This window comes from Rhamphochromis longiceps, linkage group LG1, assembly GCF_057381845.1.
Source record: "Rhamphochromis longiceps isolate RC_006_pf linkage group LG1, R_longiceps_female_GT1.1, whole genome shotgun sequence".
In the NCBI taxonomy this organism is placed as follows: domain Eukaryota; kingdom Metazoa; phylum Chordata; class Actinopteri; order Cichliformes; family Cichlidae; genus Rhamphochromis; species Rhamphochromis longiceps.
Genome location: NC_140557.1, coordinates 15,212,699 through 15,236,526, shown reverse-complemented (window position 1 = coordinate 15,236,526; position 23,828 = coordinate 15,212,699). Strand labels below are relative to the sequence as shown.

The window sequence follows — 23,828 nt, the reverse complement described above, 5'->3', positions numbered from 1 at the left end:
TAATCCTTTCTGTCATCGTTGTATTTTTACTCAGTTGTATATAGTATTTGTATTTGTATTCTATTTTTATCTTATTGTATATTTATTTTATTTTATTCTACTGTATATAGTATATTATTTTATTCTATTCTGTACAGTTGTGTACTGTATTTATTCTTATTGTATTCTAATTTTTGCCTCATAACTTTTGCACTGTCCACTTCCTGCTGTGACAAAACAAATTTCCCACGTGTGGGACTAATAAAGGTTATCTTATCTTATCTTAGTCTGTAAATGGTCCTTTGGTTCCTTTGTCTGGGACCTTATTTGGGACTTTCTCAGACATCTAACATGATTTTCACTTTATTTTGTAAAGTGGTCTCCAAAAAATCCAGTGTTACTGACTACCTTATGAGTGTGTTTGCTCGTCACGTCCACTTTCAAAGGGTCAATCGGACGAGGGTGAAAACCCTCAGCTCAAGGTTTTAACTCTCTAACTAATTAGTGACGTCACAATGTCTGTGTTCGTCCTTTATATACAGTTTATGCACAAGACACCATTATTTTACCTTATAAATAAATACCTTCATTATATTTTTAATATATATCCTCCACAAGCCCAACTTCAACAGTCTTAGTTCAATCAAAAAAACTCTTACTTCCTGGATTTATAAAAATGTGTCAGTAACACAGCATGGATTGTTAAAAACCAGTCAAATCCCATCACACTCCAAAAGTGTCTGAGTCACCAATGCCAAATCAGAGTCAGCAAAGCTGTGCTTAGAGCTTCAATGCTAAGTAGCAGGTTGTTTTGCAATGTAAATGCAAAAGCTTGTGATTAAATTAACCCAGCATGAGCACAGAGCTACACAGCCTTGAGCAGAGTGGAAGAGCAGAAGGGAAGCAGAGAGAAATTAGAAAAAAGGAGGGCATTTACAGTTTCACATCCCGTATTCTTACTGCCAGAGCAGGACTATGCATCACTTTAGCTGTTATGATTTCTTTTCCCCTGGTTCAAGTATTTTTATTTTCAAACAATTTCTTCTGGCTAGAGTTACTGGCTCTATCATCTTTGCCTTTTCCTCTCTCCTTTGCTGTCATTGGCAGTCAGTTAACCAACAAAATGAATGTGATGAATATGTAACACCAGCTGCTGTTGTTTATGACAGTAAATCCCCCAAACCTGAAGCAACTTATGAAATCTGCTACTATCCTTTCCTTTTTACCTCTCACATCAAGATCCTGCTTTCCACCTCAGCCTACCGTTCACTCTTCTCAACAGTTTAGTTCACCAGTTTCTGAATTTATCTTTATTCTCCTCTTAAATTTATGCATTAATTAGTCATACTCCCACTCACCCACACCCACCCATAAACACAAACACACACACCCACACGAACGTACTTATATGGGATGTGTTTGCTTCCATTGACCAGGGCCAGAATCACATTGCCGAGTGCAGACAGCGAAAGGCACAGAGGAGCCGAGCTGGGTGAAGAGTTCTCCCTGCTTTTCCCACCTCCTCCTCCTCCGAGTACTTTAACATCACAGCTGCCCAGGTCCAGCAGGTGGAGGCGACTGCGACCTCCTGACACTAGCAGACGAGAAAAGATGGCTCAAGATTGAAGGACAACTTAGAGTTGTTAATACAGTATACTGCATCTGTAAGAAATCTATATTAACAGTGACAGTAATAATATGAAGATAAACGTTTCCTAACATCAAACAAATCTTAATATTTGACAAAGATAACCCAAATAAATGCAAAATGTAGTTTTTGAAGGATTATTTAATTTATAAAGTAGAAGAAAAACTATGCAGACCTACCTGGCCCTATTTAAAGTTAGTAAGTATATAAAGTAATTGCCCCCTTGTTAAATCATGAATTAATGATGATTAACCGCATTTTTGGAAAAGCTGAGCTCAGTTTCTTAGCCACACTCTGGCCAGATTACTTTCTGTTGAATTAAGCAATTACAGAATATGAAGAACATGAAAAGGTTACATGAAAAAAGGCTACAAAATCAACACATGATGCTACAATTTAAAGAAATTCAAGAACAGACGAGAAACTAAGTCACTAACATCTATCAGTCTGGAAAGGGTTAAAAAGGCATTCTTACGGCTCTGGGACTTCAGTGAACCATAGTGAGAGCTATTATCCACAAATGGAGGAAACTTGGAACAGTGGTGAACTTTCACTGAGGTGGCTGACCTACTAAAATTACTCCAAGATTGAATTGATAACCCAACCAGAAGGTCACAAAATAACACAGAACAACACCTAAAGAACTGCAGGCCTCACTTAGCTTATTTAAGGTCAGTGTTCATGATTCAACAATAAGAAGGAGACTGGGCAAAAATGGCATCCATGGGAGAAAACCACTGCTGACCAATAAAGACATGACTTTTACTTTTTACAAGGTTTACATCCCATTAGATCTGACATAAAACTGATATAGTACTTCATAAGAAGAACATACAATCAAACACGGTGGTGGTAGTGTGATGGTCGGGGGCTGCTTTGTAGCTTCTGGATGTGGATGACTTCGTAATTTGTGGAACAATAAATTCTGCTGTCTACAGGACAACCCTGAAGCTCATGCAGGCCAAAAACTGATGCAGGGTTATGCAGCAGGACAGTAATTTGAAACACTGCAAATCTCGATCTGAGCGGCTCAAAATAATTAAATGAAGGTTTAAAGGTTTAGGGGATAATCACCTTTTCACACAGGACCAGGTAGGTCTGGGTAACGTTTCCCCTTAATAAATTAAATCATCATTTTAAAACTGTATTTTTGCATTTACTTAGGTTATTGTTCTCTAATATTAAATGTGTTTGATTGAAAGAAACATGCAAGTGTAACAAATGTCATTACAGTTATCATTCTTAAGCATTCACATTTCTCTCATACATACACAGATGCACACACATTACAGTTTATTTCATACACACACTTGTGTGTAACATAAATGGCCATAATCAGACATAATTTGGTCAAACATCTCTCAGGCATAAATAAAACCACTCATATGCTATGTGATTTGTTATAAAGACCAAAAATAACTGTTGGAAATGACTTTGATTAATATATTAAGGGATTGTGCGTTCAGTAAAAGGTGCATGTGCATCTCTGTTGCTGCAGTTTATTTGTAGCAACCATAATAGGAAGCATTTAGATCGATCTGCATATTGATCTGTCCTTCATTGTTCACTCCTTACTTTGGTCTCCAGTGTTCCACAATTTATTCATAGCAAACAATATGTTTCTGTCTGCTTTTATCCTACTGTGATTATCATAGTCACAACAAACAACAACTATTTTCCTGCAAAGGTGAGCGCAGTAGAAGTAATCGTTAAATGTTGCTATTGAGACATTTAATTGTTGCACCAGTAATAACAGTTTGAAACATCAGGGCTTAAGCATGCACTGCTTACTTCCTCCTTTTCCCGTCTTTTCCATGCGATACTGATATATGTGTAATGTAAAGAGCATATGTGAATTCCTGTGCTCTTCTTCAGTGGTGTTGGAGCGTTGGCTACTATGGCGAGCTGCTATGGCTGCATCCAGGAACCAGGCTGCCTTTTCTGGTGTTGGAGCGCGGAGCTCAGACTGGTTCTGCAGCTGGAAGAGTTTGGGGAAGAAAAAAAAGCATAACAATATTGCACTTTTATAGACGTGATAAGGAAGCAACCGTGAGTAGCCAGAGGACAGGCAGTCAGACATGCCGAAAGACACTACTTCACCTTAGCTTGAGGGATTTGGTTTACCGAGGGAGAAGTGTTTAAACGCTGATAATATTGTGTACTGTGAGGATTCAGCGTGGCGGAAGACTGATTGGCATATTTTTAATAAATCATTTCTAATTTGTCTGCAGGTATGTGAGAAATAGAGGGAAGCAGACGTGAGTAATAGAGAGAGAGGAGGGAAGTGAGAGTGTGTGTGTGTGTGTGTGGTACTGCAGGATATCATTACTGATGAGATTATGTCAGATTAGTTAAGGATTACACAGATGTGTTTGTATCAGACCCTCTAATCCTATAAACATACAGTATGACTGAACACACACACATATACGGCTGCTAACCCATTGTCGCTCATTTGTTTTTGGTGTTCTTTTTACATTGACACGTTACTGAGACTACTGCTGTGCAGATACCTGCAAAGGGTGTTAATAATAGTGATGTTCATTAGAATTTTATTCACATAAGCCGTCTTTTGTTTTCTGAATCTTGGTTATTAAAGGTGTTTGTTTAGCTGCATGTAATTTTGAAAAGTCACTTAAAAAAACAAAAGTTTGAATAGACAATGAGCCTTTTGAGAGTTCTGGTTATTTTTCCAGTTTTGTTTGTGTCAAGTGTTTTTCTCTTGGCATCGTTTTCACAATCAGGTGAATGAATCATCCGACTGTTTCTGAATCATCTCTTTAAAAATACCTCATTTTGGCATTGTTGGATAAAAACAGGATGCTGAATGATCAAAGTCCCTTTTTTTCATTTGATGCACATCCACAGTACTGCCAGATGGACTCAAGAGCCCCATCATCAATAACATCGCCCATATTCAAATGTATCCATATAAAACTATTTTTATGTTCATTTATCAGTTGTGGTTATTGAGCTTAATGTAAATGATACTAGATCATCTCCAAGACGAGTGTCTGTGGGTTCACATGCAAGCCAAGACTGCAGAGAGCTGTTTGATGTGAAAACACATTTATACAGAGTCTGAATCTGTAAGGTTTAAACCCACAGGTACAAGTGACATGAACCAGTTCCAAGGTAAGCCGTGATGTTTTTAATTGTGTGTTTGTGCATGTGTACCTGCATGCCACAAATGGGGTCCTCACACAGGTAGACCCCAGGTGACTGCCCATCCTGTAAGCTGCCTGTAGCCACTTCAGATAACAAGTCTTTAAGGTTCTCCTCTTTTCCCCAAACCTGCACAAAAGCACAGATTATTTCAACAACAGTAGCTTCCTCATTTTATTTTCTCAGTTTTCTTAACATCTGTCTAGGATTAAATCTGGCCAGAAGAATCTTAAATTAAAATTTTACTTCACTGAGAGAAGACAGATACTAAAGATAGTTGACAGCTACTGCCAGTGCTTTTTAGAGACTATCAGTGCCCTGATTTGTCAAATGTCTGCATCAGGATTTGCACTCGTTTTTTTCTGCAGGGAATGTTTCAAATTAAGGTTTCATTGCGATCACTGACCTCAACTGCAGAGACGCGGACGGAGAAGCGTGCACCAGTTTTCTCTTTTCGCTCGTTGATGAGCTTAAACAACCAGGAAATGGCACAGGGGATTATACCCAGAGTCTGAAGAGAGTCATCGCGGCCGATCATCGTGTAAGATTTACCTGAATGAGAAAGCCAGAAAGACAATGGTGAACGGGAAATAAGCTGAAGATCTATCAAAAAGAACATCAACAGAAATAAGTGTGAATAGATGTGTGTGTGAAATGCACGTGTCTGTCCCTTTCAGTCACAAGATGATGATTATCCCTTTCCCACACCTGCTCCGGCTGTCAGAAGTTGGAGATCAAACACACACCTAAACAAAGCCATATGTCACACCTAACAATCACACCGGTGGGAACACTTGCACGAAAGACAGACGACATCAAAAGCCTGACTCCTGTGATGCAGCGCAGAGAAATGTGTCTGATTTGTTCCGAGAAAGGACGGAGGGGAAGTTGTCATCTACAATGTAATTTTACATTGTTCTGCACTCAGTGTTTCCTGGAGCATCTAGACTACTGTCAAAAATGATGACTTGTCCCAAAAATGTGATAAAAAATACAACAAAGAGAGTTGTATTAAGTATCCGAAAGCTGGTGCTGTTGTAGTAGTATTTATAATTCACAATGCTCAGTTTTCCAGATAAAACATAAAGAAAGCTTTTAAACACATGTTAAAGATTATATAAAATGTTGCCACCCGCTATGTTAAAGAGCTCTTTTAAAGCAACAGTGGGTCATTTACTTTGATTTATCAGATTTACCAGTTGATTTCTTTTCATTTAGCAGATCAGATGGATTCCCTGACTCATAACGGCTCTGTGTAGTACCACTAACATAACCACAGAGCACTTGAACAACCACCCTTTCTCTTTTTTGCCTTTAAAGCCTGTGTGCAAGTGACAAAGAACACATTAAAACACACATCTGTGGGAGTTTATATGTGGCTCTATAATGCGTCCTTCTGTTCTGACTACTGAAAACTGCAAATTGTGCTCATATAGCTGCCTACTCCACTGACTTATCATAATGCGTTTGTATCCACGTATGTGCAGTTTATGCATATTTCTGTGAATTGGTCTCATCAGGTTAATATACCTTTGCTATCAGAGAGAAAGTGAATATGTGTGAGGGAACATGGCAGAGCTGTTTCAGGAGTTCAAAGACATCCACACACGAGCTTATGCAGACACGCGCATTCATCATTACTAAGGACGGACACTACTCTAATAACGATAACAAAATCCATCACACATGACTCAAAGCAAGAGGATTCAATTCCTGAAGTTCATCCATTTGTTCAGGATCATTTAGACTTTTATTTAATTTTTCCTTTTTAATGAATTCCCTTTTGCTCACTGCAAAAATGTGCATGAGTGTGTAGTAGCTGGTCTGTGCCAGAATCCCCACATGTGTCTACAGCCAAGGGCCACAGAGCCGAAGGTAAATGCTCGTTGTGTTACTTTCCCCATTTTAATTAGTAAAAAGGTAATGCCATTATAATGCAGTCTCATTAAAATCCATGGCCTTAGGTGAGCTGGATCACAAAGAATTAACTCATCTGCTGCTACAGCAGCAGCCGTTTGAACATATACGAGTGAGGTCACGGCATTAATATAGCAGTAAAACTGATTGAGAAATTGATTTCAATCAAATAAAAGAGTTTGCAGTGTTATTAACATAATCAAACGCCGGCAGCAGGATATTAGCTTCAGTCTTAGCCATATTACACAGGATGAATCACAAGCATCATAAATCACGAGACAGTCTGTATTTTGCATGTCAATATTTGACAGCTGAATGAAAATATGTATTCATGTTAAAATGACAAACGTGGATCTAGACAAGCTGTCGTATGTGCACTGTGCACCATGTTGTTTCTGTCCTGGGAGTGTGACGATTACATGTGCATCTGTTTGATTGATCTGTCCTGGATCCTATTTCTGCTATCATTCTGTGCTGACTGTGTAAACCCTAGTGGTGGTTTTCACATTTTTTATGTGCATGATCTATTTTTAATGCTATTTCATTAGATAGGATATTGGGCCACCGGGAGTTGTGATGGACTGCTCAAAGATGTCCGTATAGTGACCATTCTTACATTCACCATAAACAAAAAGTGGTAAAATATGAAGAAGTAGAGTGTTGAATATATTTGTTTTGCAATGACATCTTGTATAGTCAGACCTACTCTGTCATGTGTTTAAGAAGAAAACAGGAAGTCAGCAGCTCATCATCTGAGTCACAACCTTTAGATCATGATGACGCTTCATCAAATTTGTATATACACTTGATTTTTTAAAGTCTCTCCAACTTTATTTTCTTAATTGAATTCCTACTAGCTTCCATTAAGTAGTTCCTGTGGTCCATATAAAGACATTGACAACACTGTTCACGCCATATTTGCAGCAAGGGAACCAATCAACCACCATCAATAGAAAAAAAAAGACAAATTAAAAGTTATCGAAATATTTGCTGTATTTTGCCATTTTAAAGAAAGCGATCGTTTGCCCATTCTCCACATCCTCACCAAGTTTTATGAAATTCAGCTGGGTAGTGTTTACATAATCTTGCTGACTGACTGTGGTTTGAGTTGAGCTGACTTTTTCTTCAGATTTGGCAAGATTTTGCTTCACAGCAACCAAACAGCGGTTTACATGTTGATCTTTGCACTGCAGCGCCAGTCGAAGTGTCACATCTCTGCTGTTGTCATGCTCTGCAGTTCAAGGAGACTTAGAAACTCAAGCTGAAGGCTCACAAACTGAGAAGGGGAAATGCTGCTTGTGTTTACAAGGACAAACACAGCAGCGGCTGACCCACAGTCGATGAAGCCTTATTCGTGTGTGTGTCTGCGTGTTTGTGGTGGGTCTTTGTTTGTCTCAGTGTATGTCTGGGATCAGACATGTTGCACAATGCAGTGAGGAGCCTTGACCCTTTTTAAGAGAACTTCTCTGACAACCAGCTTCAGAAGGATTAGAGGGAGAAAAGGACAGAAACACAGACAGAGCAGACCGAGAATGCTTTCAGCTTCAGCAGACACTAATCCTCTTCTTTCTCTCTCTGATAGATGAGGGCTAGTGGAGCGACGGCCAAGTGAAGAGCCGACACACCGATGGTCACACTCACTAAAGAAGACTCACGAGCCAAGCTCTGATTTTGTAGTTTTTGTGTGTGTGTGTGTGCGTGTGTGAGAATTTTACCCAGTTTAGAGTGTCCAAAGCAGAAGACACAGCCATCTGCTCCGTTCACTACCGACTGAATGACCTCAGCAACTGTTCCTGCACACACTTCCGCCTAACACAGGAAGACAGAGGAATAAACAGGGTCAAGTAAATCAGAAATACATTCAATTTTAGACAAACATTATTCAAACTCGCGCTGGAGCTAGGATTCTGCTGTTTTGTTTTGATTTTTTAAACATCTGACTGTTGGTGTGGAGGAGATGACGGGCAACTTCCCTGTAATTGTCAGTATTACTGTGTTCTGGTTCTATAAATGTCTTAAAGAATCAGCATTTTCTTTGAAGCTTATCTCACTGGCTTATCCAGGGGAACACATCTCGCCTAGATTCATGCAAATGCACATACCGACCAAGCAGCGACCTCTGCGGCTCAAAAGTAAAGGTAATGTGCAAGTCAAAGACTTCTTTCAGATCATGTGTCTCAGTCCTACCTTATGCTTAGCATCCTCCTCTGTCACACCAACCAACTCTGCATGACCTCCTTCTCTACATCCATGTCACCTTTTTGGTCTTTCTCTTTTCCTCCTGCTTGGCAGCTCCATCTTTAACATCCTTTTTCCAAAATATCCACTATCCCTCTTCTGCCTGACTCTCTAACTTCTTCTCCAAAGCATCTGAGCTGTGCCTCCTCATTTTTAATCTCATCCATCTTAGTGAGTTCTGACTCCTGTCAGTTTGTTACTGCCACCGTCTCCAAACCATACATCATAGCGGGTGTCAGTGCCGTCTTGGAAAGCTTCCCTTTCACTCCTGCTGCTGTCATTCTGTCACAAATCACCCGATACTTGTCTTCATCCACTCCACTCTGCCTGCACTCTCTTCTTCACTCTCTTGTGCACTGTCCGTTTCTTTGGATCAATGATTCCAGGTGTTTAAACTTGTCCCCACTTACTACCTCTATTCTTTGCAACTTCACTGTTTTAGTCTCCAGACTTCTCTGTTAAATCCCCCAGCTCACATCCTCATGACACTGTTTGTGAAACTGTTGCTTTTTAGAGCATTTTAATGCAAAGATGTGACAAATAAAATAGCAGCTATGGTAGAGCCTGTCCAAGAAGCTCATAACTCAGTTTTTGAAAAGAAATTTCTGTATTTTATTAGTCTGTTACTAACAACAGTGTTTGTTTGCATTGCAACCGCACATTTTATCTACCAGCATGGTATCCAGTTCTTAACAAAATTTAAGAAGAGCGTGAAGTTCATAATTTTGTTTTTATTTATAGTCATTTTACCAGACTTTGTCACATAAAATGTCTCTGACCTGTGATGCATCAGGAGGGAACGCTGCATCAAAAGTGAACATCTTTGGTGGGACCTGATTGGCTCCGGCCCTTTTCTGAGAGGCAGCACTTTGCGTCTGATTTGCTGATGGGTCCATGATGGTGATTTGTTTCTTCCTGGGATCCACTTTGAGAAAGGAACTGGACTCGGCTGCATCAGACTGAGACACCGGGCAAACTCTCACCATCACTTTCACCTGAGGGTAAGACAATAAGCGAAAACAGAGGTTGTTTTTTAGACAGGAGGCTAAAGGTAAATGCAGGATTATCAGTCAAAGCTTGATTCCCACCGTGCGTTTGGGAATCAGCTTGTTTGTTTGCAATTTTTCTGCAGGGGTGGATTTCTTTTGATCCAACAAAAACAAGAAAGTCAGCAGGGCACTCAGACAAACAGCAGTGTGAAAGTACATTGATACAGTCACACTTTCTGAGATAGTTTAGAAAACTTTGCCGGTGTCTGAGATCACTTGTCATGAAACATGAAGCAGTCTGACAAGCTTCTGTTGAGTTTCGGGTTCTCCTCATGCCAACCACCCATTTCTATTTCACTTTTAAAACATGAACACTTTTTCCCCGCTAAAGAAATCTGCCTGTGTCAAAGCCATGAGCAGACCTTGTATGTATTACTGTGAAGTAGAGTTGCTGGAAGACATCTTCATGTTAGCTACAAACGACATAGAGCCACAAAACCAGAGTCACAAAAATTCCGCTTTTTAGTTCTGCGCTTATACAAGTCGTAACATGCTCTCTCTCCCTCTCATCACTTTACTCCCTCTAAGTACTTTTACCTCCCTCATCCCTTCCCCTCCTTTACCTGTCACTCTTTCGCTATCTCTTTCTCCTTCTATCCTAAATCCCTTCCTTTTTTCTCTCTGTTCACACCTCTTCTCTACTTCCACTTCACTGCCACACATCAAAAGCCTGAATTGCAGGAATTCTATTTTAGCTTTCACTCCTCCTCTCCTTCGTCCTTTCCTCCCACTCCTGTCACAAACTGTTAGCAGCCGCAATTTGCCGCCTGGCAGCTGTTGTTGTTTTCTGTGATATCAGCGGCTGCAAAACGCAGCGTCATCGAATCTGACTGAGCTCCAGAACATTTTAACATATAAACAGCCCTGGTCTCTGTCGGTAAAAGGTGTTTTCAAGTTTGAAATACTTCCCAGCAGTTTATTGTTGCTCATCTTCTCCTTCCATTCCTCATCTGTGTGAATTTGTCTTTGTCTCTCTTTCTTGTTTGATGTCTCGCTGACTATATCGCTCTCTGATTCAGCCCGTCTGTCTTCCTCTTTTCATGTCTGTCACTAAATCTTCCTCCCTGCGATGCAGTACAGGATTATCCTGAAGATTTACATCACACTTCTCCTTTGACAATCGGGAGAGAGACTCGGTTGAAGCGGATGATTGGCACTGGGTGTCAGGTGCTCTTATGACTCAGTGTTAACCACACCAACTGTCTCAGCGGGTGATAGGAGCCAACCTGATTATTAAATGCATTTGATATTTTCACTGTGACATTGGATGAACTGTGTGGGAAGTGTGTGCCATCCTTAATGTCTTATATCTATTCAAATATCACAGATGTTTTGTGTCTCTGTTGCTTTGATACAGAATTTATGTCTCGGTCAATGTCAGATGCCTTTCATTGAACTGGTAGTACAAGCTGCCTGGAATTCTTCCTGTACCTTAAAATGTAAGTGTGAAAAATGAGAACTATTTAGTTTAGATATAATCAGTTATATTAGTGTGAATGTTACATTTTGATATCCTTGGTAGCCAGTGATTGGTCCGCCGGAGCCTCCACTCCTGGCTGCCGCCTGGCACACAATGCACCCGACCCCCACTGCGCCACGTGTGGGTGGTGGGCCTGCAGGAGGATGGGCCTATGTCCCTTTTTTGGGCCCGGCCACTAGACGCTCATTTTCGGGCACCCTCCCCCGGGCCTGGCTCCAGGGCGGGGCCCCGGTAACCCTACTTTGGGCAGGGTGAACTGTTCGCTTGGTGTTCTGCTCATAGGGGTCCCTCACCCAGGACCAATTTGCAATGGGACACCCTACCAGGGAGCAGAAGCCCCCGGACAACATAGCCACTGGAATCTCTGGGACACACAAACCCCTCCACCACGATGAGGTAGCGATTACATCAAAAGGAGCCAGTTCAGGTGGTTTGGGCATCTGACAAGGATGCCTCCTGGGCGCCTCCTGGGTGAGGTGTTCTGGGAATGTCCCTCCGGGAGAAGGGCCCCGGGGCAGACCCGCTGGAGACATTATATCTCTCGGCTGACCTGGGAACACCTTGGTGTTCCCCTGGACAAGCTGGAGGAGGTGGCTGGGGAGAGAAAGGTCTGGGCTTCTCTGCTTAGGCTGCTGCCCCCACGACCCGGCCCCAGATAAGCAGAAGAAAATGGATGGATGTTACATTTTGTTCATTTGCAGTCATTCTCTTCACAACATGTTAATAGTGTTAATAGACAAAGTCACAGTATCAGAAATTTCCAAAAACCTTGGACACCGTGACGGTTTATGGCAAACGGCATGACAGATGTAGCAAACATCAGATCAGCTAATGACAGGCAGAATCTGAGAAGCAGCTACTGGTTAAGTCAAGAACTGGATTCAAACACTGAAACAGGATTAAGCATCTAACTTCACCCCCCGTGCAATATAACAAGTATAGTTACGTCCTTTTGAACAATGAAACTTTTTTGTTTTTGTGTCTTTTTGTTATTTGCCTCTTTACACCAACACAGTGGATTTTATATCAAACAAACAGGAGATGGTTAAAGTGCAGACTTTCAGCTGTACATCAAGGTAATACAAATATAACACATGAATTACATGCAATGGGGCAGAGCGTGAGTATTTCAACACCTGATGTCATAAGCTGAGAATTTGCAGGACAATATCAATTATATTATGATAATAGTTACAAAGTGTGCTAAGCTTTCAGTACTTCATATTGCACTGAGGCACTTAGTAAGAAAAAAAAATTCAGTGAACTCTGTTTTTATGTGTGTCATACCCTGTCATATTTTATATCTACGAGGCACAAAGGTGCCGGACACATGAAAAAGATGTGGCTCCTGTGAGGGAGAGAGAGCAGGAGAGAAATCATTTGTCTGTTTGTGCTTGTTAGCACAGATGAATCATCGCCTGAAGTGTGCTTTCAGTTAAACGTAACCATGGGATTACCCATCACACAGTAATCCCCAAAACTCCAAATCCTGCTGAGTATTAGCTTACTACAAGTAAAGTCAACAATGCATTTATGTGCGGTGCTTAAACGACTACCAGGTTCATGCCACAGGTTCTCTAAATTAACAGTGTTGGTAATTACCAAACTATATATATATATATATAAATATATTTTTTTACTATAATGGTAACCCCAGCAGTATGCACAAGGTCTTTAGTTGGGCAGCTGTGGCTCAGGAGGTAGAACAGGTTGTTTACCAATCAGAAGCAGGATGGATAGATTCCCTGGCCACTCCAGTCTGCATGTCAACGTATATTTAGGTAAGACACTGAACCTTAAGAAGGAATTCTAGACAAAGAGGTTAGTTAGGTTTGTTTTCAGTTTGTTATTTGCCTAACAAATAATATAATTTTTAACAGATTTCTAAAAATATGTGGCGGGGCGTGGTCTGCAGTGCCACTGCAGGCGAGCGGACGCACCTGAGCGGCATCCGCAATCATGCCGGTGTCATGCCGCAATCGCCGGGTTTAAACTGTGAACTGGACCCTGTCATGGTGTTGTTGGTAGTGGAGTGCTCAGCTACGAGCTGAAAAGCTGCAGCTGTGTGTGTAGCGTGACAGCAACCGTTAGAGTTAATAAAAGTATGCTGAAAAGCACGAAACCTTCATCATGCCATGGCTTTGTTTCATATAAAAATTGTAATTTTCTGCCAGGTGGTCTAATAAGTGTGTTAGCACGCTAAGTAGGGGTCACTGGCTGTGAAAATTTCAAAAAATTAAAAAATTTCAAGTGAAAATTGTCATCCATTACATTTCTGTGCTGTGAGATAATATCAACCTTACCTATATAAAGTAAATTTTCTGCCAAGGGAGGTTATTTCTGCTGCTATCATTTTTTTAAATAATAACTTTTAGCCAAGGGTGAAAGAGCTAAAAGTAATCAGAACAAAGTCATGTTAGACTGAACAAACCCACCCCGATTTATTAAAAATAAAAGCACGCTGCCAGGCTTTCTCTCGGTTGCATCACCAAATGACCACAGACCTTTTAAGAGTCGGTTCAACCAATTTTGTGAGTGTCGATCAAAGAGTGTGGCTGTTACCAGCTTTCTCATATGAAGTTAATAGCACATGTGGTTAAACCTTAAAGCCTGTCTATAGGTGAGGGCGTGAAATGAAGCGAGATACCAAATGCAATAAATGTGTAACGTTTGATGACCTTAAGAAAACTGAACATACTGAGCCTTAAAGTTGGGTTAATGTTTGTGCCAAAAAAATCAAATCAAATAAATAAATAAACATCTATACCTACAACACACACAAGCTCAATCTCTCCCACACAGTCTTAGCTTCAGTACTAAGCCCTCTCCTGACCCCAATAAAAGAGCCCATCACATGAGTAAGAGCCTAGGGGGAAGGATTTCACCAACGCATGCTTTACAAGGCGTAACTCATAAAGTCTTCCCCCCTAAGAGCCCATTTCCTCCTCATGTCCAAGAGTGTGGAAGGTGTTCATGTATGCGTGTATGTGTGTGAGACTGAGGTATAAGTGGGGCCAAAATGCTGTTCCTATATGTTTTTCAAAAGATTAAATGAAATCGCAAGACCCACCAAGGGCCATTAACCTCACTTACCTTTTATACCAACAATAAAAAGCTCTGCAGTAATGATGGTGAACATCAAGAGGGAAACTATTTCTAAGTAAAATATAAAAAATATACCACAATAATTAAGGTCCCTTTGTACCACTACATACAGTGTAGTTCAACTTTTAATCACCAGCTTTGTTTTTCAGAAACATTTGGGCTCAGCACTCAGTTTAAGGCATTTAATCTGAGATGAGATCTGTAGTGAAATCATTTGTCTGCATGTTTTATAAAAACCCACACCCACAATAATCTCAGAGGATCCTTGGACTACTCGCTCTGGTGAATCAATAAATGTGGCGCAGCCAATATGAGATTTGCAGGAGGAACACAAAGCTAATGGGCTCTTTGCTCTGTTTAATGAAAAAGAAGGGAGAGAAAGAAAGATGTAGCCTGAGAGAGAAATGGGTCACTAATGACTCTCCAGACACTAACGCGGCTGTCACGGTGCTCTCAAACTCTGTCCATCTCCCTCTTTGGAAGCAACCCTCACTTCCTCTCTTCTTTTTTCACCTTAAATATTCTCTTTATCCTGCTCTGTCTGTTATTCCCTTTTGCAAGACGGAAAACCATCTACTGTCTTCGGTGTCTCTTTATTTGAAAAAAAAAATCATAATGTTCAATATCTCAGCCCACTCCATTTTCTCATCTCATCTCGCTCGCCTTTCCTTACCTTAAACGTCATCAATACTTTGCTCTTTTTTTATCCTGAAACAGAAATTCTTAAATGGTTGAACATCTTTCGAACGTGTCAGAGTTTATGTTTGATTCACATTTACAGAGAAAAGAAAGAAGAGGACATATTTCTGAAAACTGGCCTTCACAGGTCTTCCTGATCCTCCACTTTAAATACCACAATTAAGTCTTTGAGCCAATTTAAGGAAAGGAATTAAACAACTAACCCTGAGCTTAGAGACCATTGCTCGATAGCCCCCTTACAGCAGAGCTTCATCGCTATTGGCCGGAAAATCAATAAGAGACTGAGACTGAGCTCTAATTGGTTCCCTAAGACTGCAGAAACAGACATTTGTGCAAACACATGTACAAAGAGAGCGATACAAGTACAATATAGGAACAGAAAGTTCAGGCTTCAATCAATTCTAATCTGAACTAATTTATTCATTTCACCTCGGCTCGCAGACTCAGAACATTCATGTTAGCTGTTCTCTTTTGGATGTACTGCCGAGATATTACAACCCTGAGGTTTGATATATACATAAATGAGCTCTGCTGTACCAGAAACTGTGAAATAATGAAGCAATTTAATGTTGTGGAATCACATAAGACTTCTATGTTCACCTTTAGGCACTTCTGGATTTTCTTTAGGTGCCTGTGGTGCAGGTACCTAAAGAACATTTACTGCTTTATTTAGCTTATGGGCCACAGAGGAATTACAACACGCTTTTAACTTCTCCAAAATTTCTCTTTCTACATAAAATGTAGCAATTTTTGGAATTTGCCCCTTGGGGATAAATTAAGTTTATCTGACTCTGACTGAGCCATAGCTTAACAACAGGATAAAAAAGCACTGCTCTGTCATTTAGCATAGCAGTAGTAGCCACAATGTGATTGCAGGTTGCTGCTTACTAATTCATTGTCTTATTATTCTTTCCACCTTCTGCTGTTACAGTGCATTAAACACAAGCTACTGTGCTGGAGTTTCAATGATTTCGTTACTGCTGTTGTATTATTTACAATATTATCTTATGTGCATTTTAATATGATACCAATGTTAGATTATTTTAATTAATTATTTTAATATTTGACTAGGGACAAAGTTAAACTAGAAATCACTTGCATATTTACAAACATTATGAAACACTGAAGGACGATACCGCTCTTGGGTGACAGTCACTATCCATAGCAGCTGATACATATGCTTTCTAATGGTCATATTACTGCTTGTAAGCTTCACTGAACCAGGAAAAAAGGACTCTTTAAAAGTATCCTTTGCCAAACCCGGCATCATGTTTTTTGATGAAATTGTGAAATTGTGTTTCCTGGGGAAAAAACCTGCACAGGCATGAGGAGAACATTCATCTAATATGCTGTGTGTCAAGCATTTCTTAAAAAAAATTGAATCGTCAGGAGTAAAAATGAACGTTTCTTACTGAGGAAAGGAATTACCTGACTGGCTCTCTTGTCTATCATCAAATTTAAGACACATCAATTTAAATTATATAGCCTCGAGAGTGTTATACACCCATGCTAACTGTGTGGGTTTGTGTGTGTGTGTGTCTGAGTCTCGCGTTCTTCAGGCTTGCCAATACTGACAGCATTAATATTTCAGCTAGTAGGTGGAACAAAGTGGATACTGTACTGGATTCCCATAACAGACTCACTCACCTAGATACAAAAGCCCGGACACTCAGATAGGTGCAAAGACATGCAAAGGCCCACGGAAATGCGCTTCCACGTGCTTACTCATGACATAGACGAACACAGTTTGTGGCCTGTGGGGAATCGTGGCTGCTATTAAAAATTGATTAGCTGTCGGACTATCATTTCACCCCAAGGTCAACTCACAATCTGTGAGTGAGCACATGTGCAAAATGCTGGATACAGAGATTAAGAAGGAAAAAAAATCTCAGTCCTTCATTGTCATTCAGATACAGAGAAGAGTAGATATAAAAGTGGGAATAAGATAAGGCTTTTCCTTCACTAGATAAGAGATGAGACGAAGATGGGTTAGAGACGGGGAAGGAGTAGACAAGTGAAAGCTTCCCATATTAGCCTTTGTAACACTTCTAATAAAATTTCTTATCCTTCTTCAGGTAACTCTATGTAGATCACATATAAAACTGTGAATGAAGTGCAATAGGCAGCTCAAAAGAGGATATGTACCCCTGGGGCAACTGTGACATACTCATGTATTTCTAAGAGTAACAGTACGGCTTTGAATGCTGCTCACGTGGCTAAGGAAACAGACATATGACACACAAGAATATTTTCTCCAGACTCGACTGCAAAAACAAAAAAAAGAAAAGGTCCAATATTTTCAGATTCTTCCCGAAAACTAAAAAGACAGCGAATGCACGCAGTTTAGAAGTGGAGAATTATGATTCCATAATCTAGCAGCGATACAAGCATTAGCTTATCTCAACTGCTAAACGACACTTCTGATGACAGCTGGTGATAAATCCATCATGAAACTCACAGCTTATAAAACTAATTTTGGATAGTCAATTTAAGATGCATAGAAAGTCTTTTTAGTGTAACTTATCTTTCTTAATTATAGATGAAAATCCTTTTTATCCAATCGCTGGAACTCCTCTGCAATTTTTTATCTTTGCTTTTCATCTGACAGCTTCAAAGATGATAATGTTTCAGTCTCTGCTGAATGTCAGTGTACTCTATAGATTGTTTCCTAAGTGATAAAGCATATATAGTTTAATTTCCTACCGATATACATCTCTCCTTGCTGTTAGTGCTCTGAATGGAAAGTTCCCAACAGACTGATTTGATTAAAATGAGACGGAGCTTACCAACATGTACAGAAGCACCGTGTATAGAAACAATATGACATCCCTAGATAGAGCAAGCCGGACCCCTCTCTCTGTCTTTCTTTCTGCAGCACACACGTACTTCTGACCTGCACAGGTTGATTTCCCCTGGCCTTAAATGTGATGTCTCAATCTGTTTGGTGCCATATTAACATCGGGGAGAACACTAACCCCCCATAACACTCACGGGCAGGCCCATGTATTCTGCAGGATGTATCGTACACGTTTCCACCAGGGGCTATGCTGCTTCCTTGACAGCTTTCATTGTACACTATAATCCCATGAATATGTGAGCATGCAAGCCCATGTGTGAGCGTGAATGTGTGCAAATGCCATTTCAGCAGGGAACCAACCCCCACCGCAGGTGACATTTTTACTAGAGAAATGTCACCACAGCCATTTTCTTCCCATATGTTTGCGTGAGCATGTGTGCACGCAAGTGTGTGTGTGTTTGTTAGTGTGTCAGAATATGAATGACTGTATGTTTGATTAGGTCTTGGCAAGCTGCAATTAATTTCAAAGGAGAGGCTTGTTATACTCCAAATATTAGAATATTGCCTTGCTTTTGTACCATTTTCCTTCTTTTTTTATAACCCATTTTTATCCTAAACAAAAAAGCAGATAAGAGAAAAGAGGTTTATCTTTGCAAAAAACACAGAATTGGTTGTTTCATGTGTATGGAAACTAAGATGTAAGTCAAACACTTGTGGTTCAACTTCCATTCATTTTCTTGGTTATGAGAAATTGTTCTCCTCCTCTGTTGCTTTATCCTGAGCTAAGCTAACTCCTATCTCCTGGTGCAAACTTAGTAAGTATACGGTGGACACTGATCTAATAGATTATCAGAGTTGAATCAAAGCAGGTAGTCTGATTGTAGAGCTCCAGGAATAGATACAGGTTTCTAATAGTAATCACTGTTCTTCCAGTGGCATGTTTCTGATGGTAAAGGAGGTCCACAGAAGACTGCTCTGTCTCTATTCCTGTTCACCTTGTACACCTCAGACTTCAGTACAACTCCCCTCCAGGTCATACCACCTACAGAAACACTAACGATTTTGCAGTGGTTGGCTGTATTAGTGATGGGGAGGAATTATCTTCTTCTGAATGTGAATTTAGTCCAAAGAGACGGTGATCAATTTCATAAGGAAAAGGACGTTTAGGAAGGCTGACTGTGATTTTGATATGATAACAAAGATATGATTACTGATTCATCCAGCACCAATTTTCCCACTTCAACATAATAGGTAGTACTGCAGCTTAATGCCGGTTTCTACTTGTGTTAAATGGAAATAACCAGAATTCTATACAAATATATATGTGAAGCCAGCATGGCAGTGCTTAATACTGCATTTCATCTCGTGACCACTTAAGGCTGGCTCAAGTGAGTGAATACACATTTAAAATTGTTATTAAATAAATCAAATCAAATAACTGTGGCAGTTTGTGCTTCGGTTTTGATTCGAAATGCTAGCATTTCATTAGTCTGTTGCTTCAGCACTTATTAGAAGGTATCCGAACTTGTGTAATAAACTTGTACAGCCTTCCCATCTAAATATTGCTCCAAAAAAAACAACCCTCAAAAATGTGGAGTGAACAAACCAGTACATCACATGATGATGGCATGTCTATCTGCTGCTGACTGACTCTGTTTGCATCTTCCTGCACTTGTAGTTTGAGTGTAACTTAAGTCCCAAGAGAAAACAATAAACCATGAGATATTTTTAATAGTTTAGAGATATTGCATTAATACCATTATGTTTGTTTGTTCATTTATTTATTTAGCAGCAGTAATCTTGTTGTAAAAAATTGTTCTTGTGAAAGCCCCACTAAACACCTTAAGGAAAGGTATTTCACAACAGAAGAAACCCTACATACTGTACGTGGTAGGGGGCTCATAGTTGGTTTAAATTAGTTGTAATAGAACACAGTTTGTACACATCTATCATGAGGTAAAAGAATATCAAAGTGGGGTGAAATGGCAGAAAATATATTGAGCATATAAAAAAATGTCACAGAGGCTGTGAAGAAGGTTTTGGTGTACGTGCTTTCTGATGTACACTTTGTATGAGGCTTCTGTTCAGGGGTCGATCTTATAATCATTTGTTATGTTTGTGACTATGGCTGTAAATATGTGAGCATGAATCCATCTCCTTGACAACTGAGAAGACATCTGCCATCTCCATATGGAGAGAAACAGAGAGAAAGATTCAAAGGAGGGACAAAGTAGAAAACAGAGAACACAAAATAATCAGTTAGAACAATTAAAAATTATATATTTAGATATTTTTATATTTTTATCTTTAAAGTTTAGAGAAAGCTTCTTTTTAATTATTGGTGTTTCCCATCTTTTATTTGATACCAAAGACGAGAAATGAGAATACCACAGTACTGAGAGTTTTTGAATTTTAGACTGTAGGAAAGGGTTCGAGTTCTCAGTATTTTATGGTTTTTCTGACTAAATGGGTGTAAGTAGTATCCTGCATTAATTTCACAAAGTAAAATTTTATTGCCTCATTATAAATGTAATGGAACTGACTTGAGACACTGGGCTTGGGTCTCATCTGGTATTTGATATGAATGTCACACAGAGTTAAAATGACACGATGGCAGAGTGCCCAAATGGTTTCAGCCCATGGCACATTATTGAAGGTCCCTGGTTTGGTAAAGGCATTTATAACCCTCCTTTCTGTCTTCCTACACCTGCATCATCCTACAAATTATGTCACACATGCACAAATGTATAACAGATTAATAAACAGATAAGACCTGGTAGAAAAAATATGCACATCCAGTTGTGCTGCACACCGATTTTATGCTTGTGTCTGGTGAGCGCACACTCAAAAGCACAATGGGACAAGTGGGGTCTCTTTCTTTCTCTGCGTGTGGTAATGGACACTGCTGCTTGATGTCTGATTTTGTCCTCCATAGTCATTCATTTTCTAGCAGGAAGGACACACACATACACGCCTCTCACTCAAACTGTGGAGGAGGGGGCACTAAAAACTCATTACATGGACGATCAATATTGCACACACTTGAGAACCGAGTGTGTGTTTGCCCCCTCTACTGCATCCACAATGCACACATGTGCGCACACACATACACATACCATGCTGGCAACAATGACAGATGACTTTTGTCAGCCTGATATGTGTTACCGTGGTAACCGGTAGGTTACATTTTGGTATGTTACAGCAGAGGAGACACACACACGCATGCCAGTAGACACATTTAGATAAATGAGGCAAGGTCACGATAAAATACAGCAGCTTAATATTTGATCAAATTTGAATACTTTGAGGACTGAACTAGCTCTTAAAACCAGATCGTTTTACAGTTGCCAACACAAATGTCAATGCAACTAAACATGAAAAAAAAAAGAAAATTAATACTTACAAATACCTCCCCTGGGATCTCTGACCCTTTTTTTGTTTTGGGCAATCAGATCACAAGTGGGAAGCACTAAATACAAGTGTAAACAATCTGCAAAATGGACTGTGATGTGATCGCTTAAACCACTTGCCAAGGTGGTCGGGGACACATTCACTGCATATCTTTTGTAATGTAATCACTAATAGGTCCCGATGCATCCCCAATAAAGATATAACAAGTAAATGCTGTTAGTGTAGGTGGGCTGGTATTATTATTATTACAGTTCATTAAGCATTTTGTTGTCTCTGCTCTTCCTCACTTGACTGTTGAGAGATGGATGTTATGACTGTGCACAATACCCTGGGACCTTCTAGTGAATGTGACCTAAAAGAAACTGCATTTAGGCATGAAGACAATCTCCTGAAGCTCAAGCCGAGCATCAGATTGGGGAAGAAAAGGTCATTTAAGTGGCTTTGATCATAGTTGTTGGTGCCAGATGGGCTGCTCTCAGTGCTTCATGATCTGCTAACCTACTGGAAACGGCCCCCCACACAATCATCTGTAGAGTTTACAGACAGAGTGGTACAAGACAGTAGTGACAGAAACCACGGTATGCAGAAAAGCATCATTTAACTATAACACACTGAACCTTCAAGCACACGGGCTACAGAAGACCACAACCGCTGCCATTCCTGTCAGATAAGAACAGAAAACTTAGGCTACAATGTGCACAGGCCCAGCAAATTCAGACAATAGGACAGAAAAATTTTGCTTGGTCCGATGAGTCTCAATTTCAGCTGCAACGTTTAGATGGTCTGGTCAGAATTTGGTGTAAAATGGTAAATGGCCTGTATTTGTATAGTGCTTTACTAGTCCCTAAGGACCCCAAAGCGCTTTACACATTCAATCATCCACACATTCACACACAGGTGATGACAAGCTACATGTAGCCACAGCCACCCTGGGGCGCACTAACAGAGGCGAGGCTGCCGAACACTGGCGCCACCGGGCCCTCTGACCACCACCAGTAGGCAACGGGTGAAGTGTCTTGGCCAAGGACACAACGACCGAGACTGTTCAAGCCGGGGCTCGAACCGGCAACCTTCTGATTACAAGGCGAACTCCCAACTCTTAAGCCACAATCGTAAACTACATGCTTGATTCAAATCTTCTATCAAGAGCACAGGTAGTGGTTTGGGGAATATTTCCTTGGCACACTCTATACCCTGTAGTACCAACTAAGCGTCATTCAAACACTACACGCTATCTGAGTGTTGTTGCTGACCATTTCCTTCCCTTTATGACCACACTACATTCTTTTACTGTTACCTTTCCAAGTCCAGGAGTATCTTTGATCTTGTTTGCTGCACGGAGGAGACAAGGTGGAGCTGGGGGAGGAGCCATCAACAGGGTGGAGCTAAAATTGGTGGGAAATAGGGGTGGGTCACATGATGGCGATGATGTCACTGTAGCTGTGAGCGCAGCCGTCTTCTGCTTCTTCTTTTTGGACGCTAAGCTCAACTTCTGAGCAGCTCTGAGAGAGAGAAAAGCAGAGAACAAAAGGAAGAAAGAGAAGGAGAGACAGCAGTCAACCTGTCACATTATTATGCTTAAACTACACTGTGACAAAGTCAAAACAAACAGCAAATATTTTCAGGAGATGGATGGTGAAAGGAGAGGAGGGATGGGGGCATGCATGCATGCACATACAGTGTGACTCTGCACACATCCTGATCCAAAGTAAAACAAATATGCAAAACCCAACCGATATCCTTCAGCTCATGCACACACAAAGTCATGAACACATGTACACACAAGCATATTCACATTGCTGTTTACATATGTAGCAGCATCTGGATGGGGAGTGGTTCATTTCCCTTCTTGCTACACAATTCCCTGCGGCATTCAGCTCAAAAGAAGCCACCAGAAATTATATTTATATATACTCTATCTCCTCTCCTCTTTCCTCTCGTTTGTAGCTTTAACTTCTAAACTTCTAAATCTCACTTTCACTCTCTTTCTCCTCTACTTCTGCTCTTGCTCTCATTTTTCTACCTGTCTGCTTCTTTCAGAACAATTGTTTCTCGTCTGAAACTTTTCTAACACTCCTCTCATGCTTCATTTCCTAGCAGAAATACCTCATATACATATATAACAGTCTGGATTTCTATATGAAGCACAGCAACTTTCACTCGTTTTTTCGTCTTTGTCAAGACAGTCGCGTCAAATCAAGTCAAATTGTTTATCTGAATAAATTTAGCTTGAAAATATACGTTTGCTGATTTATAATGAATGTAATTACGTCATTATTAACAACTGATGAGCACCAATCTCTGTCAAATAACTGTTTCTACTTGGTCAGAGTCCTGTGC

The 23,828-nt window shown here is 40.3% G+C and overlaps 1 protein-coding gene across 3 annotated transcripts in view; it reads right to left on the bottom strand.

Annotated features, from left to right (window-relative positions):
• kif26ba (kinesin family member 26Ba) overlaps positions 1 to 23,828 on the bottom strand; it is a 102,593-nt gene that overhangs the window by 22,376 nt on the left and 56,389 nt on the right. For all 3 annotated transcript variants that reach the window (XM_085395872.1, XM_085395795.1, XM_085395951.1), the window contains exons 5-11: positions 22,786 to 22,990; positions 9,727 to 9,942; positions 8,425 to 8,518; positions 5,199 to 5,344; positions 4,805 to 4,921; positions 3,419 to 3,605; positions 1,384 to 1,573 (exon numbers count right to left, since the gene is read on the bottom strand). In XM_085395872.1, coding sequence (XP_085251998.1) covers positions 1,384 to 1,573; positions 3,419 to 3,605; positions 4,805 to 4,921; positions 5,199 to 5,344; positions 8,425 to 8,518; positions 9,727 to 9,942; positions 22,786 to 22,990 — 1,155 coding nt within the window. The remainder of the gene's footprint in view (positions 1 to 1,383; positions 1,574 to 3,418; positions 3,606 to 4,804; positions 4,922 to 5,198; positions 5,345 to 8,424; positions 8,519 to 9,726; positions 9,943 to 22,785; positions 22,991 to 23,828) is intronic.